Genomic DNA, 27487 nt, shown 5'->3' on the forward strand with positions numbered 1-27487 from the left:
TAGACTGAGGTCGTGATTCATCTTCATTTAGTTCAAGTGAAGTGCAGATAAATGTAAACCCATTGCTGTTATGGGAACTCCTGGGAACTGTGGCATGTCTGACTGCTAATTGTTTTAAATATTTAGATCTTAATCCCCAATGATGGTAGGCAATGCCTAGGTAACCGAGATAGGATCTCTGGAGTCTCATTTGTGCAAAGATGGAGGAGATGTGCCCATAAAATGTATATGCCTTGTGTCAAGAGATGGAGAGAAAAGGTTGTAACTAATAGGAAGACTGTACTCAGTATGTGAAGCATTGAGAAATGGCTTGAACTTCAGTAAATGAAGTTAAGCAAAGTTTTTCTTACCCAGCCATTTTATTCTGAGCTATTTTTCTTCCAGACACCTACCCATGATGATTCCACCATCTGCAACAACCCCCATTGGTGATGCTGCACTCTTGCCAAGTGTGGCTTCTCAGGAAATCTGGAGGTTGCAGGTTCCAGGCTACTCTGGATCGGTCACACAGCACATAAGTCATCGGGCCAACAACTTCAAGAGACATCCAAAAAGGAGAAAATACATCCGCCCTTCACCACCGCCGCCACCAAATACTCCGTGTCCTATTGATTTGATTGACTTTGGGGATCTCCAGCCTCAGAGGTCTTTCCTAGAACTCCTGTTTAATGGGTGTGTTCTCTTTGGGCTTGAGTTCAGCTATGCCATGGAAACAGCCTATGTTACTCCTGTGCTGCTTCAGATGGGGCTTCCAGACCAACTGTATGGAATGGTGTGGTTCATCAGCCCTATATTAGGTAACTTTTCTTTATGCTATTTCTTCCCTCTTATTTCTTCTGCTACACGGGGGTTATCTGCTTTTGTTTTGCCTGCCTCAGCTGTTCACAAGTATATTATGTGTGCTCTCAAGGTTACAAAGCAGTAGCCATAATTTTAGACAACCGAATGGCGAATAATTCTTGCTGTATCTTGCCTGAGATGGGCCTGGTGTGACCAGAAAGGTCTGTTCTTTTAATGGCTTCTCAACCTCTTACCTCTTGTGTGAGGGTAAGCTTTGCTTACTCTGTTGCTATATTTAAAAACTAGCAAAAGAGGATCAGCATATCCGTTTATGTCCTTATGAAAAAGAGTATACAGAGACAGTTCCCAAGGGTGTGTGAAAACAGCAGAGTGGGATTGCCTTCTCCTGTTTAACTTTATGAAACAAATGAGATGTTCCAATGATGAAAGACCATTGACCGCTATGGTTACGGGTACTGGATTACTTGCCTTAGAATGGAGGCGGGGCTGGGAGCATATCCATTACTATGGGAAGAGCCACAGGATAGGCTATTTCCACTTGGAAACTTTGTTCTGCCTGGTCCTGTACTCATGGGATGTGCTTCAGAAGAAAAGGGTAGATAGGCCCCCACTTACAGGCTGGCCCAGAGTAATACAGGCACCTTTCCAACTCGCATTTTGCTTACTGCTATCTTCCAAGCTAATTCTGCAGGGGATCTTCCGTCTAAGATGGGGTAAATGAAATAGCTTGTAAGGAGCAGAGTCCTTTAGGATGTAAAACTGTTGTACTCTTAACCTTCGCCTGATGTCAAACTCTGCTGTGTTAATGATGCAGAGTGAACTGCCATGACAGTGAGCAGCAGCACATTACGTTATTCCATCCCCGTCCCGGGAGATGCCAGGAAGTACACTGTGTGTGCATCTGGATGACTAGTACTGACTGGTGTCCTGCCTTTAGCTGCCTTTTAAGCTGTCTGCTTAAACTCCCCTGTGAAACAGGCTTGTAGAAAAATGCTACTTGTTGGTGATTCCTTTTTTCTAGGGTTCTTGCTACAGCCTTTGCTGGGGGCCTGGAGTGACAGATGCACATCAAGATTTGGGAGGAGAAGGCCTTTCATTCTGGTCTTAGCAGTAGGTGCGTCTTTTAGAAACAACGAACATAACACTTGTAAAGTAGAAACGTTGCACATCTCCCTTCTGTGACATCCCCTGTGGCACTAGGCTGAACAAAATGCCTCTGAAGTGTTGGGTATTGTGGGTCTGAAGAAGGTGGTGAGTGGCGCTGAGGTGATGCTTTGGCAGCCAGCGATCCATGCATAAAAACTTCTCTTGTCAGAGTCTGAAGAGATGATGTTTTGAGGGTCTAGAATGTTTTCCCTTGGTCAAAAACAACTCCAGACATTTTTAAGCTTGAACAATGGAAAAGGATTATGTATATCCTGTAAGCCATACTCATTCCCCAGACTGTGATGATCTGAAAAGAGCAATGGTGCTTGCCGCAAGGCTGTGCAGGTAGTATAATGCTTTTAGAGCATGGATCGATGCAGGTTTTCTTGCTTACAAGCAGTCAGTTGATTGATTTTGGTTTGCTTTTGTTCCCAGGAGCGTTGCTTGGGCTCTCACTTATGCTGAATGGCAAAGATATAGGGAGTGCCTTGTCTGACACTGCGAATAACCACAAATGGGGGATCATTCTTACGGTCTGTGGTGTTGTCCTCATGGACTTCAGCGCAGATTCAGCAGACAATCCCAGTCATGCCTACATGATGGATGTATGCAGCCCAGTGGATCAAGACAGGGGCCTCAACATCCACGCTTTGTTAGCAGGTATGCTTTCTTGATGCTTCCTGGGTGATGTGAACCCTAAGTAAACAAGCCCTGCTGTGAGAAAGCAGAATGTATATCACTGGTCTTTTCCTGTATAAGCATAATAACCGAATACCTGGAGAGGTAGCACTGATTAACTGTGAAAACAAACTTCTGCTTACTGCAAAATGCTTTTGTAACTATCAAAAGTCAAACAAGACACAGTCCTGGGTTGTTCATCTGAAGGCCCCTCACGTCATTTGTAACACCTATGCAAACAAAATTATCCCTCAAGGGAGGAGGTTCGGCTTCCTGCAGGTGTGGAAAAATGCCTTTTTTAGTCACTCTGTTGGAGGGGAAAGCGCATACTGGGCCCTATGTTCCTTCATTGCTGTCATCTTCAATTGCTGTACTGCCCTGGTCTAGTTTTCCTCTCCATCAGGAGACTGCTTCACGCTCATGAATGTGTTTGTAAGAAAGAAAGGGTAGTGTCGTAGGGCTTTCACCATGTGAGTGGAGTGAGAGAGGTGTCTGGTGCCCTTAGAACTTCCCTGCTCATCGGTAGTCATGCAGTGGCAGTTTTGTATGCTGTTAGCGTGTTGCTGAGTAATGAGCTGCTACGCTTCTGAAGTGATTCAGTCTGTCTTGGATGCAGTTAAGTCTGCATTCCTCTAACTGAGTGAGGAAAATGGATTTCCGCTTACTTTCAGGAAAACAGTCTTAGCTGACTGATTGCAGAGCCTTGCCATGAGGCTGGTGAACACTTCTTTTTTACGGACTGAAATAGCTGAAGGTAAAGTGGTTTGTCCTCAGCAAAGAAAGAACTACCATTTTTAATTATTTGTGTCATCACTTTTACAGCTCTGACCTTTTCCCTCTTCCTGTACCCTGTTTGTACATCCAGACTGTCCTTGTGGCACTGATAACTGCGTTCATTACTGCATTTGAATTGAAAAGGGGTTGAGCAGTAAAACAGAAGTAACATGTCAGATTCTACTCATGAACCCATTAAAGAAATGGTGCTGTGCTGTTACAGGCTTCCAGGATTGGCTAGGGAAGATAATCTGGGCTCTGTTTTTCCACCAGGTCTTGGAGGTGGCTTTGGTTATGTTGTTGGAGGAATACACTGGGATAGAACCAGTTTTGGAAAAGCTGTGGGAGGGCAACTTCGCGTCATCTATGTCTTCACCTCAGTTATACTGACTATCGCTACTGTGCTGACTCTAATTAGCATTCCAGAAAGACCCTTAAGGTCCTTTAGCAGGAAGAAAAAGGTAATGAAGAGTCCAAGTCTTCCTCTCCCTCCTTCTCCACCTCTCTTCTTTGAGGAGGGTGTAAATGAAAACTTTGCTCCTCATAACTCAGCTCACTTATATGCAAGTTTTACAAGTCCCATTTCCCCCCTCAGTCCACTCACACCCAAATATGGCAGTTTTGTCAGCAGAGACAATTCCTTGACGGGAATTAATGAGTTTGCATCGTCATTTGGGACTTCAAATATTGACAGTGTGCTTATAGACTGTTTTACAGGCGGGCATAATAGTTACTTAGCACTTCCAGCTAGCTTGCCCAGGCAGCCTGTCAGCGTCAGCTTTCCTCGGGTGCCCAATGGCTGTTACCAAGGAGAAAATGGAGTTCTGGAGCAAGGGGAGAGCAGCATAACGCCGGGGCCTGATGGTGAGGCGCTAAGGGTGGGCTCGTTGGATGCGATAAAGCCACGGTCGTCCGGGATCCTGAAAAGACCTCAGACCTTGGCCATTCCGGATATTGTAACAGGACACTGTCCAGAAAATAGCAGAAGAAGAAATGTAACCTTCAGCCAACAGGTAAGGGCAGAAAATCAATGATATGATCATGTAAACCTGAACATTTATTTAATCTCTTCATATAGTTTTAAATGTGTGGTGCACAAATTCATCATTAAAGAGTGCTCGTGACAATTTGCTCATAAAAGTCATTATGGGAACAGCATACCTGCTATGACTTTATCGGTAAAATAGTGGGTAGGATGTGAATTATGACTGGTGGTCTGTCAACTGCCTTTTTAAGATGGCAGAAATGGGAGCGTTCCACTCTCACTGGGCCACGTATGAAAGCTAGGTTGGTATTTTTAGCACTGCTTCACCACCCAGGGAGCTACCATGTGAGAGCAGAAAAAGACACATTTTTATTGAGCCTGTATCTTCCCTTTCCACAGAAATACCCGCAAGATAGGGCCAGGGATAGGATTCTCCCATAAGAGCTTCTCCTTATGGCAGTCATTACATCTGGGTCCATCAGGGAGGTGAGGTTTCCCTTACCCAGGGGTAAGACTTTGACCTCACCTCCCACTGTTGGTGATAACTTGGAATGTCTGAGACCTCTGTATGCTGGCCCATTTTTTTATGATCCAGGATGAGGTAAACTGTCCTCTGTCATTTTTTGGTTTGGGTTTTTTTTGTTTGTTTGTGTTTTGGGGGTGTGTGGGGTTTTTGTTTGCTTGTTTTGGTTTGTTTGTTTGTTGCTGTTGCTGTACTTTGACCCAGTTTGTGAGAGCAGACTTTGTTGTGCATAGAGATCGAGCATCGAGGTTAGCAAGCAATGAGAATGTGTTTCAGTTAAAACCGGCCTCTTCTTCTTTGATGTCTCTAAAACTTCAGGAGCCAAATTCACCTGAATGTGGGTACAGCTCCTATTAAACGCAATGGAATTTATGCCTTCACTATTAGATATGTAGACTAGATATTAGGAAAAATTTCTTTACTGAGAGAGTGGTCAAACATTGGAACAGGCTGCCAGGGAGGTGGTGGAGTCAGTGTTCAAAAAACGTGTGGACATGGCACTTTGGGACATGGTTTAGTGGGCATGGTGGTGTTGGGTTGATGGTCGGACTTGATGATCTTGCAGGTCTTTTCCAACCTTAATGATTCTGTGACTACGCTAGCATCTGGATGGGGTTGTCAAATACCCTAGAGAAGTGAAGAGTACTGTTTCAAGTATACTGAAAGCTTCTGCGCAGTGCTGCTATTTAACACTTGTTCCAAGGCTGAACTTACAGTTTAGGTAAATACACTGTTCTTAATCTCCAAGTCAACATACTGCAGCAGCAGAGTTTAACTTTCAGATGGTTGAACAGGTGTGTCATATTGCATAGGTTTGCTCAAAGGATGTTTGGGTTTCTCTTACTGTGTTCATTGACCTGGGAGTTCTTATGGTGCAGGTTGCTAATATCTTGCTGAATGGTGTGAAGTATGAGAGCGAGCTGAACGGATCAGGTGAGACCTCTGAGCAACCACTCTCCATGAAACTTCTTTGTTCGACCATCTGCCGCATGCCCAAGACTCTTCGTAACCTCTGCATCAACCACTTCCTAGGTATTCAGCAAGTGCCAACTTGCTTTCACAGTGAAGTAGTCTACCTTGGGTGAACGTTTTAAAATATTTTATCTATGGCCGCAATGGCTGCTAACTAGAGAGGACATGATGTGTTCCATATGCACTCACCGATAAGGTACTTTCTGGTATTAGTTTCTTAGAACACTGAGAAAGGGAAAAAAACCCCAACAAAACAGTAAAGCCTGCATTCCTAAAAAGGGAATGACAACAGCCTAAATCAGTGCATCTGTTAAATGGAATGTTTACCCTGGAATGAGAAAGACCACTGAACCAAGAACTTGGAACTATCAACATTTTTCCCCCCCGCCCCCTAACGCTCTGAAACTGGCATTACTGAGCAGAAAGAGGAGATTAATTGTATTTCTCTGCTTACACCTGAGACTGGCACTCACTTTCCTCCCTTTGACAGCATGTGTATAGGGGTCCTAGAACAGGCCGTGAGGAGGTGCGGAACACAACACTGCGGGAGCGCCCGTAACTGGTGCACTGTCACCTTTGCTTTTACCAGTGCGTGACTGACAGTTAGGAAGGGCTTGCAAGCAATCCAGTTTACACAAAAGTGGACAGAAGGTGACAGCCAGTTAATACTCGTTGGCTGTGAAAGGAATTAAGAGATTGCCTGCATTGGTGGCCCTGGTGCCAGTTTGCTGACATAAGAAGCAATCCTTCTTGTTCTGTGTGGGAGGACAACAGCAACCTGAAACAACTATGTGATGAGCCACTCTGTGAAACCGAGTGTTGTGTCCTGTCGAAACCTGAAGGCAGCTCACACTGCTGTAATCTATTTTTCTGTCATGCTAGACCAGTATTCTGTGACCTGCAGTCAGCCTCTAGAATTCCATTTAGGAATTAAAAGGATAAATCTCAGTCTTTAAAGTCCTGAATGTCTTTGACAAACATTGTGGCATAATGCATGGGGAACAGCAGTCTTGGATAAATGTGGCTGAACGTTATGTAATACTCACATTGCACAACCGATCTTCAGTTGCGATCTGTAATATAGCTAATAGCATCCATGTAAGCTTACAAGGGGAAAGAAATACTCTGCAGTCCTAATAGGTTACTTCTGGCCTCTTTCAGGATGGCTTTCGTTTGAGGGGATGTTACTCTTCTATACTGACTTCATGGGAGAAGTAGTGTTTCAAGGGAATCCGAAAGCGCCTCACAACTCAGATGAGTATCAGAAGTACAACGCTGGGGTCACCATGGGCTGCTGGGGAATGTGCATCTATGCATTCAGTGCTGCTTTCTATTCAGGTACTTACTACGGCCATCTTAGCCACCGCTGTGAGAAAGGTGCACCCGCGCCTTAAGCGGTGTTTCTGCAACAAGCAGTCTGGTGTTTATCTTGCACGTAGCCTACCACATGGCATGAGTGCTGAAGCAGAGTGTTCTTTTTCACCGTATTATTTCTGCTAGTTAGCTTGGCCTGCGCTAACAGCAGATGAGGTCAGCAGCCTAGTGAAAACATTTCTCTGTTAGTATATATTTCCTTTCACAAGTGGCATTTTCAGTGTATGTTGAAATATGTGCAGCCACCACAGGCACAGCTCCGTCGCAGCAGCACTTGGTGCCTGTGTGTTCCCGGTGGGGCGCCCCGGTGTCATGCAACACCCCAGCACTTGTCGTGTGTGTGGTGTGTCTGCTCCCTGTGCCACCCGCCGCCCCAGCCCAGTTCCCACTTACCCCTCCAGGACAGTGGCACTGCCAGGCTTCAGATCTGCTGTGCCCTCCACACAGGTAGGGCAGCAAGGCTGCATCGTGGCAGTGGGATTTGAAAGGGGTCCTTGGTGCTCACATGTGAGACACCAGTTACTGTAAGGTGTAACGGTTGCTGCTGAGATGTGGCTGCCTAAAGGCTGGACTGCAGGGCCTGAAGGTGCACCCTTCTGGTCCGCTGACCGGCTAGTGGCCCAGAGGGCCGCAGTTTACACTGAATGCTGTGCTGTTGTCTTGCAGCCGCGCTGGAGAAGCTGGAGGAGCGATTCAGCACACGGACACTGTACTTTGTGGCATATTTGGCCTTTGGGCTGGGCACAGGGCTGGCCACGCTCTCCAGAAACATCTATGTGGTGCTGTCACTGTGCACTACTTACGGCATCCTCTTCGCTACCCTCTGCACGCTGCCCTACTCCCTGCTTTGCGACTACTACCAGAACCGTGAGGTGAGCGTTGGGCTGGGGGAGGGGGGAGGGGCTCCTGTGGCACCCCCTTACGCTGTGTCCCCCGCAGTTTGTAGGCTCACAGGTGGAGGGCACGCGGCGTGGGATGGGCGTTGACATCTCCCTGCTGAGCTGCCAGTACTTCCTGGCGCAGATCCTCGTGGCCCTGGCCATGGGGCCACTGACAACAGCTGTGGGCAGTGCCAGTGGCGCCATGTACTTTGCCAGCCTGGTGTCCTTCCTGGGCTGTCTCTTCTCCTCCCTCTGCGTCACCTATGAGTCGCCGCCCGTTGAGGAGTTGCCGCCTGCCGAGGAGCAGCGCCCACTCTTGCCCCGCACACGGAACGAATAAATAGGAGAAGCCGCCACAGCCTGCGCTGCCTCGTTGCGTCACCCTTGGCCTCCCCACCGTGGCGTGGCAGGCTCACGTGCCCCCAGAACAGCACCAGTGGGCATGTCAAGCGGCAAGAAGGTCTGTGCTGGCTTCACTGAGCTTGGCCCTGCCTGTGGGAGGGCGAGGGGCGAGTTGGCAGTGCCTGGCACCGCTCATCCTTCCCCTGAGGTGGCAAAGTCCTGTCTGTGCCCCCAGGGCCACAGCAACAGGAAGCGCTGCTGTCAGTGTGGTGCTGTTACCTCCAGCTGCCCCACGGTGCGGTCATTCCCAGGGGGAAAAAGCGGCCTTGTCTGGCCTGAGGCAGGGGACCCGGAAGGCTGGTGCCCAGGCAGGGCAACCACGATCTCTCTGGCGGCAGCAAGCTGAAGGGTTGCCCATGCCTCTGCGGGCACCGCCACTGTGGGAGCGCTGGGGCCATGGTACTCTGCCAACTTTGTGCCATCTCACAGCCAGGCAGAGCGGCCTGGTTGTCGGTCACCAAGGGCAGCAGTGACTCCAGTGAGGCCTCACGGAGTGGTGGGGCCAACCTGCGGGTCCCAACCTCTGTCCCTGGTAGGCCTGGCTCTGGAGGATGCTTTTCAAAACTTTGGGAAGGCTGAGAGTGGCTGGTCTTGCTCAGGTGGCGTAAGTACTCTGTCAGGTGCCATGGCCAGGCTCCTGGGTGTGCAGAGCTCCCATCAGCAGAACTGGTCCAAGAAGCCACTGTGGGGTGAAACCACAGTGGCCTGGCTCCCAAACCCTACTCTAGGTTCTGGCTGTGGTCCACGGTGATGGTTGCCACTATGTGCACATTTCCTTCCACGTTAGACTTTTAGCTAAGACTACAAGGGCTTGTGATGACTTAGCAGGATGATGGGCAGTTGTCTGTAATCCAGCTTTGGGGAGCAGGGTCTTTTGGCATAAGCTTCCCTTGGGTAGAAGCTTACTCTCAATGTTAAATTGAGAATTTAAGAAAAATCATTTGTGTGAAAGCCTGCAGCACATCATCCTTGTTTTTTGTAAGTTGTACCTTGTGACATTTTAAAATCTGCATGGGGATCAGTGATTAAGTACTTGTCAGCTAGAGCTGCATCTTCCATTATCTCATTGAAACTAGTAAAAAGGCTTTGGGTTCCATTATCTGTGAGAATTCTTAATTATTCAGATTTTGGAAGGTGGTAAATGTGTGAGATCTCGTAGAAGTTCCAGTTAAGCCCAGGAGTCTTTTAAGTCTTGAGAGTAAAGATGAAAATGGAAATAAAGTTAAAACTATTTCTAGGATTCCTGTCAGCCTGCCTCCATATTTGGATAGGCAGCCAAGGTTTACCAAGGCTGATGGGCATTTTGGTGTTTACGTGTGCTGGGCATGGCATCCCTGTAGAGGTTATTTTTGCTTGCCTGGTCTTTAGGTCCATAAGAAGGGTTTTCTCTGGAGGGTCACTCTTTTTAAATGACTTGTACTTAACCGTTCACCTACATGTTGGCTCCATGATGCCAAGGTGAAGGACCTTTGTAATCTTTAGCTGTTGTGGCTTACTATATTGCAGTGCTGAAAGCATAATGCACAACTTGTAAGAACTTCTGGTTTTTATCATCCGCCCCCGAGTATTACCTTTTTTTAGTTTGAGAAGCAAGTTTCATGTTATTCGGCATTTACTTAAATGGAGGAACACTATTGAAGTTACTAAGTGGAGCACTCAGAGGTAAAGGACTGTCAGATTGATGAGTCTATTCATCTTTCTTTTCTGTGTTTGGGCTTACGTAGTGTCATATCTGCAGGAATATCTGTGACATGCCATTTCCTTGATTATGGGACAGCTGTCTCCAGGAGTGTTCAGGATGAAGCTGGAACAAAATAGCATGAGAAATTGTACAGTTGGCGCTTCTGATTTCTTACAATCTAAAGACTTGACTTTGGAGAATTTTTCTTTTCTTGTTGGTCTGCTGTGTAACCTTAATTTCTCTTCCTTATCTTATCAAACTTGTACACTCAAAAATGTTTTTATTTTTTTGTTTGGTCCCACTAGCTAATGTGGTACTAGTTCTTAAAATGTTTTCTCCTCTTAAGTTTTGTAGCCAGCTTTATTGCACTAAGTGGATCATGAGCACTTTCATTTTCTAGGTAGCTGGAGTTGCAGATCATTTTGTTGCAAGCGAGGATCTTCAAAAGATTCATACAGAATTGATTAAATCAATGTATTTGATGGTAATGTTTGTGTCTGCTTCCATCTGTAAATAATATTATGAAATACATTTATATAGTTACAAAACTATTGCTATGCCCATATGCATTGCCTAATAGAATATATATTACATTTTCTATTTTATGGGATATGGACTTTATTTTGCATATATATTTATGTACTGTTTACATACATAGTACTTTTAAGTCAACATCAATGTATGTTAATTTGGGGCTTTGAGCCATACTGGTGGTGTCTGGAGAAAGCCCAGAGCCTGCCACCATCATGCAGAGTTGGAAGTCACGCCAAATACATAGAAATAACTTAAAAAAGAGGCATTTCTTACTTGCTTATTCTCTTTGTCATACATTTTGTGTTTTACAGAAATTACTGTATATGGTTGCTGTTGAACTATGAGCTGCAAAGTGATGTTTACCTTTTGGAATCCAAATGGTTCAAATGTTCTGTCTAAATCTGTGAGCTGCTGTTTAGAAGTAAGATGTGTGAGTTTAGGCAGGAAAGTGATTTTATACCATGCTGTAGTTTAATCTCTTCAGTGGTGCCCAAAGGTTAATTTTGATTACGTCCTTATGATTAAAGATTCCTCGATGGCAATTATTTGTGAATGTTCATGAATGTATTTGTAACACATGTACAATGGTCAGGAAAATGGGGAGAGGGATGGAGAAAGCACCCTGTCAGTTGTCTCATGTTTGTAATTAAGCTAGTTGTAACCATTTTAGCGTGCGTCTGCAGTTCATTCGACCTCTGCCGTGTCTCTCAGAGAAGACTACCTACCTATTTTGGAACTTCGGCCTGATGTATCTTTGAATGAAGAAAATAAGTCTTTTCAAGAATCAAATATAATTGCATGACTATATATATATATATATATATAAAAAAGCTATATTGAGAACTATTTCAAAAGAGTTGTCTAGACAATTTATTTCCTACTAACGAGTAGTCATCTCGTAGTCTTATAGGAGATGCACCTTATTTTATTAAAAGAAGAATTTGTCTTTGGGTAAAAGGTGGCTTTGTTAATGTACGTTCTCCCTCCCTCAGACTGGAAGACAGCCTTAGTGAGGGACTTTTAGATGCCATTACCATAACAACACCCAATGGATTGCATTAAGTACAATAAACACCTTGAGAATTCTATGACTACTGGAGCTGAAATGCCAAGGGAGATCTCCAGCATCCATTTAATTTATCTAAATTGACATTTTCTATACCTCTGGTTGTTAAGACATAATGATTCATTTAGCCTAGCTTTTCTGCTGGGAAGGTTTTTGTTGATGTTCACTAAGGAAATGGCTGCAGCAACTTTCCGTTGCTGTTCCTCTGGCCCAGGCTGCTGCTTCGGTAGCAAGGTCAGTGGAAGGGAAGGTGCTGGAGAAAGTGGGCCTGCATTTAGGGTGGCAAATTTCAGGCTGCAACACCCAAGACAACAGCAAAGACTCTGGGGAAGCTGTGCTGGGACAGACTCAAGGTGTTCTACTAGAACCCTAAGTTTTTGTGGTATTGCCATCTATGCTGTCTCTTAACATGTTTGAATGTTCTGGGAAGGCAGCATTCTGCACCGTACGAGGAGTTCTTCATGTTAAAAGCCTTGCCAGCGCTCGCTCGCTCTCTGCAGAAATGGCAAATGCATGGAATGATGAGACTTTTTGATGTATGCAGCTTGCTGCCTAGTGTCCCCACCCACAGCCGTAGCCAAGGAGTTTTACTTTAGATCTGAAAGACAACAGCATAATCCAACACCCAAACAGTGCTAATAGTTAACAATAAACAAAGGGGAGACTGCTTCAACAGCTTGCCTGGTGTATGGAAATCAGAAGTATTCCGGAAGCAGGAGGAAAGTGGGCAATAAGTAATGTTAATCAGATGAATTCAAATGCGAAATATGCCTGGAGTAGCAGTCTTCAGACTGAGGAGCAGTCTGCAATGGGGATGATGCAGTATTTGCCATGTATATAAGCTGTATGTAAACTTGTTTGGTTGGTTGTTTTGTTTTTGCTTTTTCTAGGATCCAGTGATAGCTTTCTCAAGCAAAGGATAACAAATTTTGTTGCAATAGCCAATGGAACGGCCAGCAGAGGCAGTCACAGCATCAGAGCAGAAAGGAGGATTTTGGTTTGTGTGAGTACAGTGCTAACCAAGCTTACGAGAGCTACTTAAACAATGAGGGATTTAACAGTATTGCTATCAAATCCTATGAAAAATTGCCATGCTACAGATTCGTGCTTCACCTGTAGCTGTCTTAAAGCCTAGCTTTTGCTGTGTGTCAGCCTGATGGTACTCTGCTCTGCTTCTGGCTTATGCTCACTCCTTCTATGCAGCAATTTTTTTTAGCACACACAACTTTTCGGAGAAGAGGGGAAGGTAATAATATAGCTGAGTAAGTTTAATAGCTTCTTCCTAACAAGAAAGGAAAATTCTCGCTCCTTTTGCCCTAGCCCTTGCTCTAACAGAGTATTTAGTGCAGCATCTACAGTAACACATAGAGCCTTTAACTTAGATCACTATATGTTACATTACTACATACAGCCCTCTTAAGCAACAGGTCATCACGGCTCCAAAGAAAAGTATCGGCTAATCTCTCGAAAGGCAGGTTCAGCCCAAAGCGTAAATGGCATTCAGTGCTCATAGCTAACTGCTACTGGTTTTCTCTAGGAAACCACAGGAGGGCTCAGCCATAACCCTTTTTCCAGCACTGCACCTCTCGCCATTTGCAAGATGCTAGAAGTGCTCATTGCAATTTGTTCATAGCCTTCACCTGCTGACAGCATCACAGCAGCTACCTGAGAATTGTGCTTTATAAGCTCAGTATGCCCGTTATTTTTTTTTTTTTTAAAGCTTGGGCTGTCCTATATTGGCACACAGTACTCTGCATCTGTGCAGAAAAATCCAGTGCTTCTGTGGCAGGCTGGGTTTACTGTGGCCCAGAGGCTGTGCATTGTTGCACAAACTGTTCTGATCCACACGCAACAATTTAGGAACCTGTAAAGTAAATTGCGTAATTTGTTCAGTCCACCAGAAGAAACAGACCTACCACTTGCACGGACAGTGAAGAGTGAGTTAGGTGAGGAGAAATGCTGTTTTCTGTAAGTCCCCTCCAACCACTTGCATGTTGTTTCTCAGTGTAGCAGATGCCTTAGCAGGGCACTTGATTTAAGACTGTAGGCAGGACAAGAGAAAAGCTGAGAGGAGCCACCGCAGAAAGCATGACCTCGGCACTGCCGGACTCTCCTCTTAGTACTACCTTCATTTACCTGGTGTTACTGCTGTGTCTTGCAACAGTACTGTCCGATGCCAATAGTCACTCGCGCTATTGCATTACCCATAACACTTCAGTATTCAACGGGCCGTGAAAGCAACTGCTTTATTGCCTTGTGTACGGTTGTGGGATCCTTTATTTAATAACAAAGTAGTATTTTTTTTTAATAGGAAAAAAAGCCAGTCCTCCACAAAACTGGCTCAAAAGAAACCTTGCAGACCTACCTTCTTGTGTTCAAAGCAGAAAGCTCCAGCAAGAGAAAGTTGTGTGGCACCTTTAGATTTCGATAGGAAGAACAGTGCAGATGCAAACCTTTACCTTTGAAGCAAGGAAATCTAGAGTAAGCTAGAGAGGAACTTCTTAGAAACCCTATACCAGAGAACAATCACCATTTTATAGGAAATGTGACTCCAGACATACGAAATACATGGAAGAAGGGGGAGGTATTAGAAAAGCAATACCGCCTTTCAGAGCCTCATCTACTTCAAGTAAGTTTTTTAATCATCTAATCTTTCATCCATAAGCAGAAATAAGCCCACCCATTCTCAGTATTGTGATTTTGTTAAAAGCAAGCAAGCCCCCTTAAGAGTGTTTTGTCTATTCTTCCTCTATTGGGACAGTTACGCTACAAGCCTTATCGGGATGCAAAACTGAAAACTTGTCTTTGCCTGACCCTTGTACAGTCATGTAAGAGTTGTGCCAACAGATATCCTGAGAAGCAAGAGGCGTATCTAAGGTAGGAGAGGGACTTCAGTGGATTTCTTGCTTCTTGGGATAGGGTCAAATATGTGATGAAGTAGTAAGACTCATATCTCAACTTTGTGCAAACCCCACTCCCTCATTACCTGAGACCGAAATTTTTCCCTCTGCTTATAAGTGAACAAATAGGCCCAGAACCTCTCTGGAGAAACTAAACAGAAACGCAGCTGCAGTCCCATTTGCATTTGCCTGTGCCAGGCCTCTCGCTACAGTAAATCAGAGACAGAAGTCAAAACACTCAATGAGTGCCACAGACAAATGGAAGCTGTCAGTACTTGTGCCATTGCTGCAGAAAGCCGTAGGCCAGAGCTAATAACATGCCTTTAGGAAAAGCCGTATGTGCCTCTTGGAATGGTTCCGTACCTACGTTACAGCATGAAAACCCCTTTTATATTTGCTGCACCAAATTCGGCAGCGATAATAAACTTTTCAGAGCAAAGTCCGGAGAGAGCAGCACATGCACAGTGTCGAGTGTGCAAATGACACTTTAATGCTGTCAGAGGCGCCGATAGGGCACGGTGCGTCCTCAGGCCGGGGCGGGCTGGCGCCGTCCTGGGCCGCTCGGCAGCCCTTCGGCCGGGTCGTCTCTCAGAGTGCGTCACCGGGCCCGGGCGAGCCGTCTTCCGGGGGCGCGACGGCCTCGGGCGCTCGCCGCCGCCGCCGCAGCCTCTCGGCGCCGGTCACCGTCATGGGGTGGAGCGGCAGGAACCCCGCGAGACCTGCAAGCAGAGGCGGTGAGCCGCGGCGACCTGTCCCGGGCCCCCGCGCCGGCCCCCCGCCCGGACCGCCCGCCGTGGGCCTACCCAGGAGCTTCTCAGCGGGCCGGGAGAGCTGCGCGCCGCAGCCAAGCCAGTGGCGCAGCCGTTCCACGTTGAGCCCCGCCACCCTCTCGCCGTGGTCGTTGGGCAGCGGGTCGAGGCAGCCGAGCTGCTCCAGGTACTTCCCGTCGCGGGCGCGCTTGCTGTGCGCTGCCACGATGCGGAAGAAGGGCCGGTTGGCGCAGCCTCCGAGGGCGAAGCGGATCACGACGTGCCCGCCGCGGTAGCCCTTCAGGAGGCGGCTACCTGCGAAGACAGCGCGAGGCGGTTAGGGGTCGGGCGACCGGCCCGGGCCGTGCCCGGCGGGGCGCGCCCTCAGGCACTCACCGAGCTGCACCATGACGGCGGCCAGGCCTTCTGTGTGTCGCGGCGCGATGACGTACGAGGGGCCGGAAGCGCGGCGGCCAGCGCTGCCCAGCCATGGGGGAGCGGCCTCGCCCCTCCCGCTGCCCCCGAGGCAGACGCGGGCGCGCGGCGAAGCCTGTATTCTCGTCGCCGGCAGCGGGTGAGGGCCAGAGGTATCGGGAGGACCCCAGGCCGGAGCAGGTGGACGTGCCTGAAGGAAACTGTGACCCTGTGGAGAGCCCGCGCTGGAGCAGAAGAGCGTGAGGAGGAAGAAGCGGCAGAGACAACCTGTGATGAACTGATGAGCCCGAGAGGAGTGGAGGGAAGGTGGTTTTTTGAGATTACTTCTTATTTCTCGTTTTCCTAGTCTGATTTTGGTTGACAATAAATTAATTTAATTTCCCCAAGTCGAGTCTGTTTTGCCTGTGACAGTAATTGGTGAGTGGTCTCTTTGTCCTTATCTCCGTATTGTTGAGGAGGCGGGGAGCAGTAGAGCGGCTTGGTGAGCACCCGGCAGCCAGCCAAGGTCAACCCACCACAGTTTCCTTCTGTCAGGCTCCCTGTTTTTTAATTTTTTCCTATGTTTCTTGTACCCCATCACTTTTGAAACTTTTTTCCCTACCTCTCCAATCCTATTTTTTTAAATTCTCGCATATGTTTCTTGAACCCAGTCGCTTTTAAAATATTCTTGCTACTTTTCCCTCTCTCTGTCTCCTTGACCTCTAATACTAATTTTGTGCACCCCGTCGCTTTTCAAATTTTCTTTCTATGTCTCCCTCTATGCAGCTCTGTGTAGCTATTTTTTAATTCTTGTATACTGTTGCTTTCAAGATTTTCTTTCTACGTCCCCCTCCATCCATCTCCCTGTCTCTAATTCTTAATTATTCCCTCTCTGTCCTGTACCCCATCACTTTTTACATTTTCTTTCTACATCTCCCTCTTTCAATCTCCCAGTGCCTATGTGTTAATTCTTGCCCACGTTTCTTTTACCCTGACGTTTTAAAAAAAATTTCTTTCTATGTCTACCACCCTCTGGCTCCCTGTTTCTATTTTTTGTTTCTTGCCTATGTTTCTCCTTCACTATCACGTCAGAATTTTCCCCCGTCCCTTGCCTTGTCTCTATTTTCTTGTCCTGCTCCCTGTCTCTCTTATTTATTCCTCCATCTCTCTGTCCCTGTTTTTTTGCTCAGTCTCTCTGCTCGTCTTTCTATACATCCTTATCCCACTCCCTATCCCTGTCTTGTTTGCAGCATCCTGTTTTCTGGCTCCCTGTCCCACATCTCTATGTCCCTCTGTCCTTCCTCCTGCTTTTTCTCTTCCCTTTTCTCCCTCTGTCCTGCTGCGTTTTGGCACCGAGCCTTGTAGCCAACTCACTGCCAGGATTTCTTATGCGCATTAACGAATAAACTTTTCTTGCCTCCTCTGTGCCCCTGGCTGTGTTTTGCAGCCTCTGGGTGCACAGCTTGTGGCTGCGGAGAGGTACAGGGGAGGGAGCCTTGTGCTGTGGATCTTTGGCAACAGCCCCTGTTCTCAATAAGCTCCAGCTGGGGTTGGGGAGCCCCAGGTGTGGCCAGTGAGGCTGAGGGTGGGGCTGACCCTGCTGCATGAAGGGGCTCGAGCTGAAAAAGGGGCTGCCTGAGCATGGCTGCCTGACGGAGTTGAGGGAGGAGAACTGGCTGAGGAGGGAATCCAAGGGGGTACTGAAGGCAGGTGCCTCCAGCAAGGAATGGACAGTCCCTGCAGCGAGGAAGGATCTCTCTGAGCCGTCCCCGACAGAGCAGGCCACCAGCATGCTGTGCTGGGGGCTCGGTGCCTCCATTGGCTGTACGTGTGAGCTGCTGTGTATCGAGGAAGCTTTGCAGATGGGGAGCATTGAGGCGTCTGCCACATGCTGCTGAGTGGACGAGGGTCGGCCAGGCGGCACTGCGGAGGAGGAAGGGGCAGAGGCAGAGAGAGAAGTCTCCGGGTGGTGAAGGTCTGCTGCTACCACCAGCAGCTGTGGTGAGTCATGCATCCTCTACTCTGCATCCTGGCCCATCTCTGCCACCTTTCTCCAGATGTCTGCCTGCCTCCCTTCCTCCATCTCCCTCTCTGTCCGTTCACCTACCTGTATGGCTCCTAGCGTGGCGGGAGAGATTCAGCCAGGCAATATTGTCTTGAAAGGGAGTTGGAAGAGCACTTTGCTTGCAGTTTATTTATTTACTGTGCTTTACCTTAGCCTATTGGCTACAAGGGAACTAGGAACTGGGAGTGCTACCTTGAGATGTCTCTAATTTGTGTTTGGGGTACTGTGTTCGTAGCCTTCTCTCTTCCCTCATCTTTACAATATTGTTCATCACTTTGGAAGCAGAGGTAGAATCAAACGTAGCGCACTTGCTGCGGTTGGAATATTTATGTCTATCCACATAATAAGGAAAAAAACCCTGCAGTTAAAACTCACGCAGCCGGTCTAAGTTGTCACAATTGCTTTTGTGAATCTCAACTAGCAGAGAACATAGCTTACATCTCAGAGATACGTGCTCTGCCGATCTTTCCTAACTTAAGAAATTTCTTGATGTGCACAGGAGTTGCATTATGACAGAAAAGCATTATGAACTGGTCAGCATTGATAGCTAAGGGTAAGAAAGTGCCCTATGGCTGGGAATTACTGCTAGCTGCTACCTCCATTCCTGTGACGGGAGCCAGGGTGAAATCTCAACACAGCTCTGTAATCCCATACAAGCTTTCTCTCCTGAGGGACTGAGTGAGACTTTGAGGATGGGAGTGAAGACAGACTGTGTGGTCACAAAGCACGATTTGTTTTCTATAGAAAAATAGTGTACATTATTATTATATCGATTACATAAAGTCTAGATAAACTGCTTTCTGTTCAGTAAGGACTAAAGTTAAATGAGTTTACCTTTTTTTTTTGCAGGTACTGTGTGGGCCGCCTTTGGAATTGGATCAGCATTTGAGGTGAGCCGGGGTAGTAGCGAGGAGGAGCACGGGGCTGGGGATTTCTCGCAAACACAATGGTAGTTTTGGGTCTTTTGGTGTCTTAGGTGCAACAGATGATGATGGCCACAGTGTCTGACACTGGAATCGGAGTAGGTGAGCAGAAGGCCATGCTGCTTTTGAGGCAACTGTTGTGGAAGAGATCTGTGTTGACCAGCAAGATGCTTAGAGCAGGCACTGTTTTTGTGCAGATGATGAAGAGGAACCTGGCAACTGCAGGAATATCCTGGTTAGCCAATGTGTGTGTGGGGGGTTGTTTGTTTGTGGTGGTGGTTGTTGTTGAAGATGGATTCCTGAAAGCTAGGTAGAAGGGACCAGGGCTGTGGAGAGACTGGGAGGAGGGGATGAGGTTGGGAATTGCAGGGAGGAGTTTTAAAGCTAGTGTAGAGGAGAGGGCAGGCAAAGTGAGTGGGTTACTTTTCAGCGTGATGCTAGCATGTTCCAGGCAGGGCAGTTATAGCCTGTATCTGTAGTGTGATGTAGCTTGTGTAGTGTGTCTTCTGTGTCTTAGACCTTCCTCGAGTCTGAGATGTCCTCATCGCCCTTTGCTGTCAAGGAGCATAGCATGTGCGCACAGCATGTGCCTCAGGTGCCATTGCAAGGGTCTGTACTCATCAGCATACTGCCACCTGGGTGCCACTTTTCTTGCGTAATGAGCTTAAAGCGTGCGTCGGTCCCGAGTCTGAGAAGATTCCGCTTGGCCCTCTTTTGTGGCAGCCTTTCAGGCTGGGTCAGCAGCTCTGCTCTCTAGGCATTACTTTTCATGGACTAGGACTTGTTCCCTGCATCTTTATGGTCTTAGGTCTTGAAGCCAGGCTTCCTGTGCATCCTTCATCTCAATTTTGACAGGAACTTGTGACGGGCCATTACATTTGACTCTTTCTGGGGTTGCCGTAGAGCCTCCTTGCATCACTACTGTGGCCCTGTAGGTCATTCTGCCCGACAATGCCTCTGGTCCAGGAATCGTGATTCTTGCTGACAGTTGTCTCTCATCTTTGAGTTGCATTGTTTGTGGTGTTTTGTGTCGTGTCAGTCTGTGTCGTGTGTGCGTATGGCGTGGAGCTGCTCTACCTGGGGTGTAGAGCTAGGGGTAGGTGCAATAGCAGTAAGAGCCTATGGCTAGTGTGTCGATATGCCTCGACTGTTTAGGAAAAGGTTGTCCGGTCACCCTGGAGTGAGTAGCCATCAGCAGGCTGAGTGAACGGTCATATCAGTATTTTTTATGGAGGTGACTGGAGTCTTTTGGGAGGTGCCGTTCAGCAGTAGCGAAAGAAATTGAATCTCTGAAGTCTGAATCTCTGAATCTCTTGAAGTGTTAAGGCTTGTTTGTGTGGGGCTTGAAGTTTGCTGTGGTGTTTGGGGTTTTTTGTTTTTTTTCTTTAAATGGCAGTCTGTACTTGGAATAGATGGTATTCCTAAACGGAAACAAGACCTCTGGAATTGTTAAACTATAGCTCTGCATCCGGGTGACTCATTTAAGAATTTGTTTTCAGAGGCAGAAGAACAAGATGTGCACTACAGAGCAATGGAGGTGACGAACAAGGCGCCATGAGACGGTGGGTCAGCACATGGTGTCAGAGGGGAGATGTGACTGGTGGCTAGAAGCAGTCTCGCTTCTCCTGTGGAAGCAGCACTCTATGATCCAGACAGGAGTCTCTATGCTTCTGGAGTCCTCCCACATGTGGAAGTGACTGCCCATCAGAAGTACCACTATATGACTACAAAGGCAATCTAAGTACCCTGGAGTGAGATCTCTATGATCTGGGAGAAATTCCGCCATCTGAGGTGATGCTCAAGTTGCAGGAAAACTGTCTCTGATCAGAATGTCACTCTAGCTGTTCTGCAGGTATGTCACCATGATTTGGGAGGACTTGGGAGATTGGAGGGGACTCACTAACCACTGGAACACCATCTCTAAGAACAGAAAGTCCCTCTACCTGTCCCGGTGGTATGTCTCCATGATCCCAGAGAACTTCTGGGAACAGACAGGACTCTCTAGCTGCAGAAGATCGATCATCTCTGACCCAAATGCCTCTGCAGCTGTCCCAGAGGTACATCGCTGTGATAGCAGAGGACTCCTGGGCTAGGAGGCAACTCTTTAGCCACCAGAACACTGTCTGAACAGAAGGCCACTCTAGCTGTACCCAGTGATACTTCCTTGTGATGCAGGAGGACTTGTGGGATTGGAGGTGATTCTCTATATGCTGGAACAACCTCTCTGTGTCCAGAATACCTCCAGGATGGCTGGAGTGGCATGTCTCTGTGATCCATGAGTCACTTCAGCCTCCAACACTTTTTCAACCGCAAGTTATATCTGTCTTCTCCTTGTCCTCCTGTCTCCCATCCCTTTTCAGCCGTCATAGTTTTCTAGCCTAAATTTACCCTCCAGCCTCAGACCACCTTTCAGCCTCTACTTACCCATCTGGCCTCGCACACCCTGTCAGCCTCCCACTCCCTGTTGGCCTCAGGTTTAATCTGGGCTCTAGTTACCATGGGGGCCTCCACACTATTCTGGCCTCCCACCCGGTGTCAACCTCTACTTACGCTTTTGGCCTTCCACCCGGTGTTGGCGTCTACTTACACTTTTGGCCTCCCACCTCCTTTCAGTTTCTATTTATTCTTCTGCTTCCCTCATCCTTGTGGCCTTCTACTGCTTTTCAGCCTCCACTATTTTTTGGCTTCTTATTTCCCACCAACCTCCCATTTCGTTTCTGACTCTTTTGACTGTCTAGCCTCTGGAACAGTGGCTCTGTGAGCGGAATGCCACTCTGTCAATGCCCAAGGTATGCGTCCTAGAGCCAGAGGGACTTGTGGGATCGGAGGCGGCTCTCCAACGGCCGGAACAGCATTTTTGTGACCCGAACAGCATTCTCACCAGTCCAGCGGTGCTTCTCTGTGGTCCGAGAGCACTTCTGGGATTGGAGGGGACTCTATAGCTCCTGGAACAAAGTCACTATGACAGGACTGCCGCTATTGCTGCCTGGGTGGCATGTGTCCATGATCCAGGAGCGCTTGTGGGACTACTGGGATCCGAGGCGATTCTCTAACCACCAGAACACCCTCTCTGTGACTGGAATGCCTCCCTCGCCATCCTGGAGGTATGCCTCCATGATGTGGGAGTCACTTCAGCCTCCCACACCTTTTCAACCTCAAGTTATTTCTGAGCTCTCCTTGTCCTCCCATCTCTCACCTCTACTTATCCTCCATAGTTTTCTACCCTAAATTACCCTCCAGCCTCACATCCCCTTTCAGCCTCTACTTACCCTTCCAGCCTCCCAGCCCCTGTCAGCCTCCCACCCCCTGTCATCCTCACATTTATTCACGGCTCTAGTTAATGTGTCGGCCGCCCACCCGCTTTCAGGCTCCCATCCCCTGTGAGCCTCAGATTTATTCTGGGTTTTAGTTACCCCGTCGTCCTGTAACGCCCGATTGGCCAGCCCTGTATTCTGGCCTTTACTTCTGCTTTTGGCCTCCCACCTCGTGGCGGCCTCTACTCTATTCTGGCCTCCCACCTCGTGGCGGCCTCTACTCTATTCTGGCCTCCCACCCCCTGGCGGCCTCTACTCTATTCTGGCCTCCCGCCCCGTGGCTGCCTCCCACGCTGTGGCGGCCTCTACTATATTCTGGCCTCCCACCCTGTTCCGGCCTCCACTCTATTGTGGCCTACCACCCCATCTCGGCCTTCATCTTATTCTGTCCTGTAGTTAATGCTTTTGGCCTCCCACCGGGGGTCAGCCCCTTCTTACACTTTCAGAGTCCCAAGCCCTGTCGGTCTCCCATCTCCTTTCAGTTTCTATTTATTCTTCTGCTTCCCTCATCCTTGTGGCCTTCTACTGCTTTTCAGCCTCCACTATTTTTTGGCTTCTTATTTCCCGCCAACCTCCCATTTCTTTTCTGTCTCTTCTGAATGTCTAGCCTCCGGAACAGTGGCTCTGTGAGCGGAATGCCACTCTGTCAATTCCCAAGGTATGTCTCCTAGAGCCAGAGGGACTTGTGGGATCGGAGGCGGCTCTCCAACGGCCGGAACAGCATTTTTGTGACCCGAACAGCATTCTCACCAGTCCAGCGGTGCTTGTCTGTGGTCCGAGAGCACTTCTGGGATGGGAGGGGACTCTGTAGCTCCTGGAACAAAGTCACTATGACAGGACTGCCGCTATTGCTGCCTGGGTGGCATGTGTCCATGATCCAGGAGCGCTTGTGGGACTACTGGGATCCGAGGCGATTCTCTAAGCACCAGAACACCCTCTCCGTGACTGGAATGCCTCCCTCGCCATCCTGGAGGTATGCCTCCATGATGTGGGAGTCACTTCAGCCTCCCACACCTTTTCAACCTCAAGTTATTTCTGGGTTCTCCTTGTCCTCCCATCTCCCACCTCTACTCATCCTCCATATTTTTCTAGCCTAAATTACCCCTCCAGACTCACACTCCCTTTGAGCCTCTACTTACCCTTCCGGCCTCCAAGCCCCTGTTGGCCTCCCACCCCCAGTCATCCTCACATATATTCACGGCTCTAGTTAATGTGTCGGCCGCCCACCCGCTTTCAGGCTCCCATCCCCTGAGAGCGTCACATTTATTCTGGGCTTTAGTTACCCCGTCGTCCTGTAACGCCCGATTGGCCAGCCCTGTATTCTGGCCTCTACTTCTCCTTTTGGCCTCCCTCCCTGTGTCGGCCTCTACTCAATTCTGGCCTCCCACCCCGTGGCGGCCTCCACTCTATTCTGGCCTCCCACCCCGTGGCGGCCTCCACTCTATTCTGGCCTCCCACCCCGTCTCGGCCTCCCACCCCGTGGCGGCCTCCACTCTATTCTGGCCTCCCACCCCGTCTCGGCCTCCCAGCCCGTCTCGGCCTTTATCTTATTCTCTCCTCTACTTAACGCTTTTGGCCTCCCACCCGGTGTCGGCCTCTCCTTACACTTTCAGTCTCCCAAACCCTGTCGTCCTCCCACGTCTTTTCAGTTTCTACTTCTTCTTTCAGCTCCCTCATCCTCGTGGCCTTCTACTGCTTTTCAGCCTCCACTCTTTTCTGGCTTCTTATTTCCCACCAACCTTCCATTTCTTTTCTGTCTCTTTCGACTGTCTAGCCTCTGGAACAGTGGCTCTGTGAGCGGAATGCCACTCTGTCAATTCCCAAGGTATGTCTCCTAGAGCCAGAGGGACTTGTGGGATCGGAGGCGGCTCTCCAACGGCCGGAACAGCATTTTTGTGACCCGAACAGCATTCTTGCCAGTCCAGCAGTGCTTCTCTGTGGTTCAATAGCATTTCTGGGATCGGAGGGGACTCTGTAGCTCCTGGAACAAAGTCACTATGACAGGACTGCCGCTATTGCTGCCTGGGTGGCATGTGTCCATGATCCAGGAGCGCTTGTGGGACTACTGGGATCCGAGGTGATTCTCTAAGCACCAGAACACCCTCTCTGTGACTGGAATGCCTCCCTCGCCATCCTGGAGGTATGCCTCCATGATGTGGGAGTCACTTCAGCCTCCCACACCTTTTCAACCTCAAGTTATTTCTGGGTTCTCCTTGTCCTCCCATCTCCCACCTCTACTCATCCTCCATAGTTTTCTACCCTAAATTACCCTCCAGCCTCACACCCCCTTTGAGCCTCTACTTACCCTTCCAGCCTCCCAGTCCCTGTCAGCCTCCCACCCCGTGTCATCGTTACATTTATTCACGGCTCTAGTTAATGTGTCGGCCGCCCACCCGCTTTCAGGCTCCCATCCCCTGTGAGCCTCACATTTATTCTGGGCTTTAGTTACCCCGTCGTCCTGTAACGCTCGATTGGCCAGCCCTGTATTCTGACCTCTACTTCTGCTTTTGGCCTCCCACCCCATGGCGGCCTCCCACCCCGTGGCGGCCTCTACGCCATTCTGGCTTCCCACCCCGTGGCAGCCTCCCTCCCTGTGTCGGCCTCTACTCTATTCTGGCCTCCCACCCTGTGTCGGCCTCTACTCTATTCTGGCCTCCCGCCCCGTGGCGGCCTCTACTCTATTCTGTCCTCCCGGCCTGTGGCTGCCTCCCACGCTGTGGCGGCCTCTACTATGTTCTGGCCTCCCACCCTGTTCCGGCCTCCACTCTATTGTGGCCTACCACCCCGTCTCGGCCTTCACCTTATTCTGTCCTCCACTTAACGCTTTTGGCCTCCCACCCGGGGTCAGCCCCTCCGTACACTTTCTCACTCCCAAGACCTGTCGGTCTTCCACCTCTTTTCAGTTTCTACTTTTTCTTTCAGCTCCCTCATCCTCGTGGCCTTCTACTGCTTTTCAGCCTCCACTCTTTTCTGGCTTCTTATTTCCCACCAACCTCCCATTTCTTTTCTGTCTCTTTTGACTGTCTAGCCTCTGGAACAGTGGCTCTGTGAGCGGAATGCCACTCTGTCAATTCCCAAGGTATGTCTCCTAGAGCCAGAGGGACTTGTGGGAATAGAGGGGTCTCTCCAATGGCCGGAATACCGTTTCTGTGACCCGAACAGCATTCTCGCCAGTCCAGCGGTGCTTCTCTGTGGTCCTAGAGCACTTCTGGGATGGGAGGGGACTCTGTAGCTCCTGGAACAAAGTCACTATGACAGGACTGCCGCTATTGCTGCCTGGGTGGCATGTGTCCATGATCCTGGAGCCCTTGTGGGACTACTGGGATCCGAGGCGATTCTGTAAGCACCAGAACACCCTCTCTGTGACTGGAATGCCTCCCTCGCCATCCTGGAGGTATGCCTCCATGATGTGGGAGTCACTTCAGCCTCCCACACCTTTTCAACCTCAAGTTATTTCTGGGCTCTCCTTGTCCTCCCATCTCCCACCTCTACTCATCCTCCATAGTTTTCTACCCTAAATTACCCCTCCAGACTCACAGCCCCTTTCAGCCTCTACTTACCCTTCCAGCCTCCCAGCCCCTGTCAGCCTCCCACCCCCCGTCATCCTCACATTTATTCACGGCTCTAGTTAATGTGTCGGCCGCCCACCCGCTTTCAGGCTCCCATCCCCTGAGAGCCTCACATTTATTCTGGGCTTTAGTTACCCCGTCGTCCTGTAACGCCCGATTGGCCAGCCCTGTATTCTGGCCTCTACTTCTGCTTTTGGCCTCCCACCCTGTGTCGGCCTCTACTCTGTTCTGGCCTCCCACCCCGTGGCGGCCTCCCACCCCGTGGCGGCCTCTACTCTATTCTGGCCTCCCACCCCGTGACAGCCTCCCACCCTGTGGCGGCCTCTACTCTATTCTGGCCTCCCACCGTGTGGCGGCCTCCACTCTATTCTGGCCTCCCACCCCGTCTCGGCCTCCCACGCTGTGGCGGCCTCCACTCTATTCTGGCCTCCCACCCCGTCTCGGCCTCCCACCCCGTCTCGGCCTTTATGTTATTCTCTCCTCTACTTAACGCTTTTGGCCTCCCACCCGGTGTCGGCCTCTCCTTACACTTTCAGTCTCCCAAACCCTGTCGTCCTCCCACGTCTTTTCAGTTTCTACTTTTTCTTTCAGCTCCCTCATCCTCGTGGCCTTCTACTGCTTTTCAGCCTTCACTCTTTTCTGGCTTCTTATTTCCCACCAACCTCCCATTTCTTTTCTGTCTCTTTCGACCGTCTAGCCTCTGGAACAGTGGCTCTGTGAGCGGAATGCCACTCTGTCAATTCCCAAGGTATGTCTCCTAGAGCCAGAGGGACTTGTGGGATCGGAGGCGGCTCTCCAACGGCCGGAACAGCATTTTTGTGACCGAACAGCATTCTTGCCAGTCCAGCAGTGCTTCTCTGTGGTTCAATAGCATTTCTGGGATCGGAGGGGACTCTGTAGCTCCTGGAACAAAGTCACTATGACAGGACTGCCGCTATTGCTGCCTGGGTGGCATGTGTCCATGATCCAGGAGCGCTTGTGGGACTACTGGGATCCGAGGCGATTCTCTAACCACCAGAACACCCTCTCTGTGACTGGAATGCCTCCCTCGCCATCCTGGAGGTATGCCTCCATGATGTGGGAGTCACTTCAGCCTCCCACACCTTTTCAACCTCAAGTTATTTCTGAGCTCTCCTTGTCCTCCCATCTCCCACCTCTACTCATCCTCCGTAGTTTTCTACCCTAAATTACCCTCCAGCCTCACACCCCCTTTGAGCCTCTACTTACCCTTCCAGCCTCCCAGTCCCTGTCAGCCTCCCACCCCGTGTCATCGTTACATTTATTCACGGCTCTAGTTAATGTGTCGGCCGCCCACCCGCTTTCAGGCTGCCATCCCCTGTGAGCCTCACATTTATTCTGGGCTTTAGTTACCCTGTCGTCCTGTAACGCCCGATTGGCCAGCCCTGTATTCTTACCTCTACTTCTGCTTTTAGCCTCCCACCCCATGGCGGCCTCCCACCCCGTGGCGGCCTCTACGCCATTCTGGCTTCCCACCCCGTGGCAGCCTCCCTCCCTGTGGCGGCCTCTACTCTATTCTGGCCTCCCACCCCGTGGTGGCCTCCCACCCCGTGGCGGCCTCTACTCTATTCTGGCCTCCCACCCCGTGGCGGCCTCCCACCCCGTGGCGGCCTCTACTCTATTCTGGCCTCCCACCCTGTTCTGGCCTCTACTCTATTCTGGCCTCCCACCCCGTGGCGGCCTCTACTCTATTCTGTCCTCCCGGCCTGTGGCTGCCT

At 49.3% G+C, this 27487-nt stretch overlaps 2 protein-coding genes across 2 annotated transcripts; one reads left to right on the forward strand and one right to left on the reverse strand.

Moving 5' to 3' along the window:
* Positions 1 to 295: 295 nt before the first annotated feature.
* Positions 296 to 8474, forward strand: SLC45A1 (solute carrier family 45 member 1; the record flags this gene model as incomplete). Its single annotated transcript, XM_082009489.1, has 8 exons — positions 296 to 797; positions 1823 to 1915; positions 2383 to 2607; positions 3673 to 4412; positions 5786 to 5939; positions 7041 to 7217; positions 7920 to 8125; positions 8193 to 8474. The coding sequence occupies exons 1-8, from the start codon at positions 395 to 397 to the stop codon at positions 8472 to 8474; spliced, it is 2280 nt and encodes a 759-aa protein (XP_081865615.1). The 5' UTR covers positions 296 to 394.
* A 6831-nt stretch (positions 8475 to 15305) lies between these two features.
* Positions 15306 to 15875, reverse strand: MRPS16 (mitochondrial ribosomal protein S16; the record flags this gene model as incomplete). Its single annotated transcript, XM_082009266.1, has 3 exons — positions 15306 to 15436; positions 15521 to 15781; positions 15863 to 15875. 3 exons carry the CDS (start codon positions 15873 to 15875, stop codon positions 15306 to 15308), a joined length of 405 nt encoding a protein of 134 aa, XP_081865392.1.
* Between the last annotated feature and the right edge of the window lie 11612 nt (positions 15876 to 27487).

This window comes from Phaethon aethereus, assembly GCF_964289735.1.
Source record: "Phaethon aethereus genome assembly, chromosome: 21".
In the NCBI taxonomy this organism is placed as follows: domain Eukaryota; kingdom Metazoa; phylum Chordata; class Aves; order Phaethontiformes; family Phaethontidae; genus Phaethon; species Phaethon aethereus.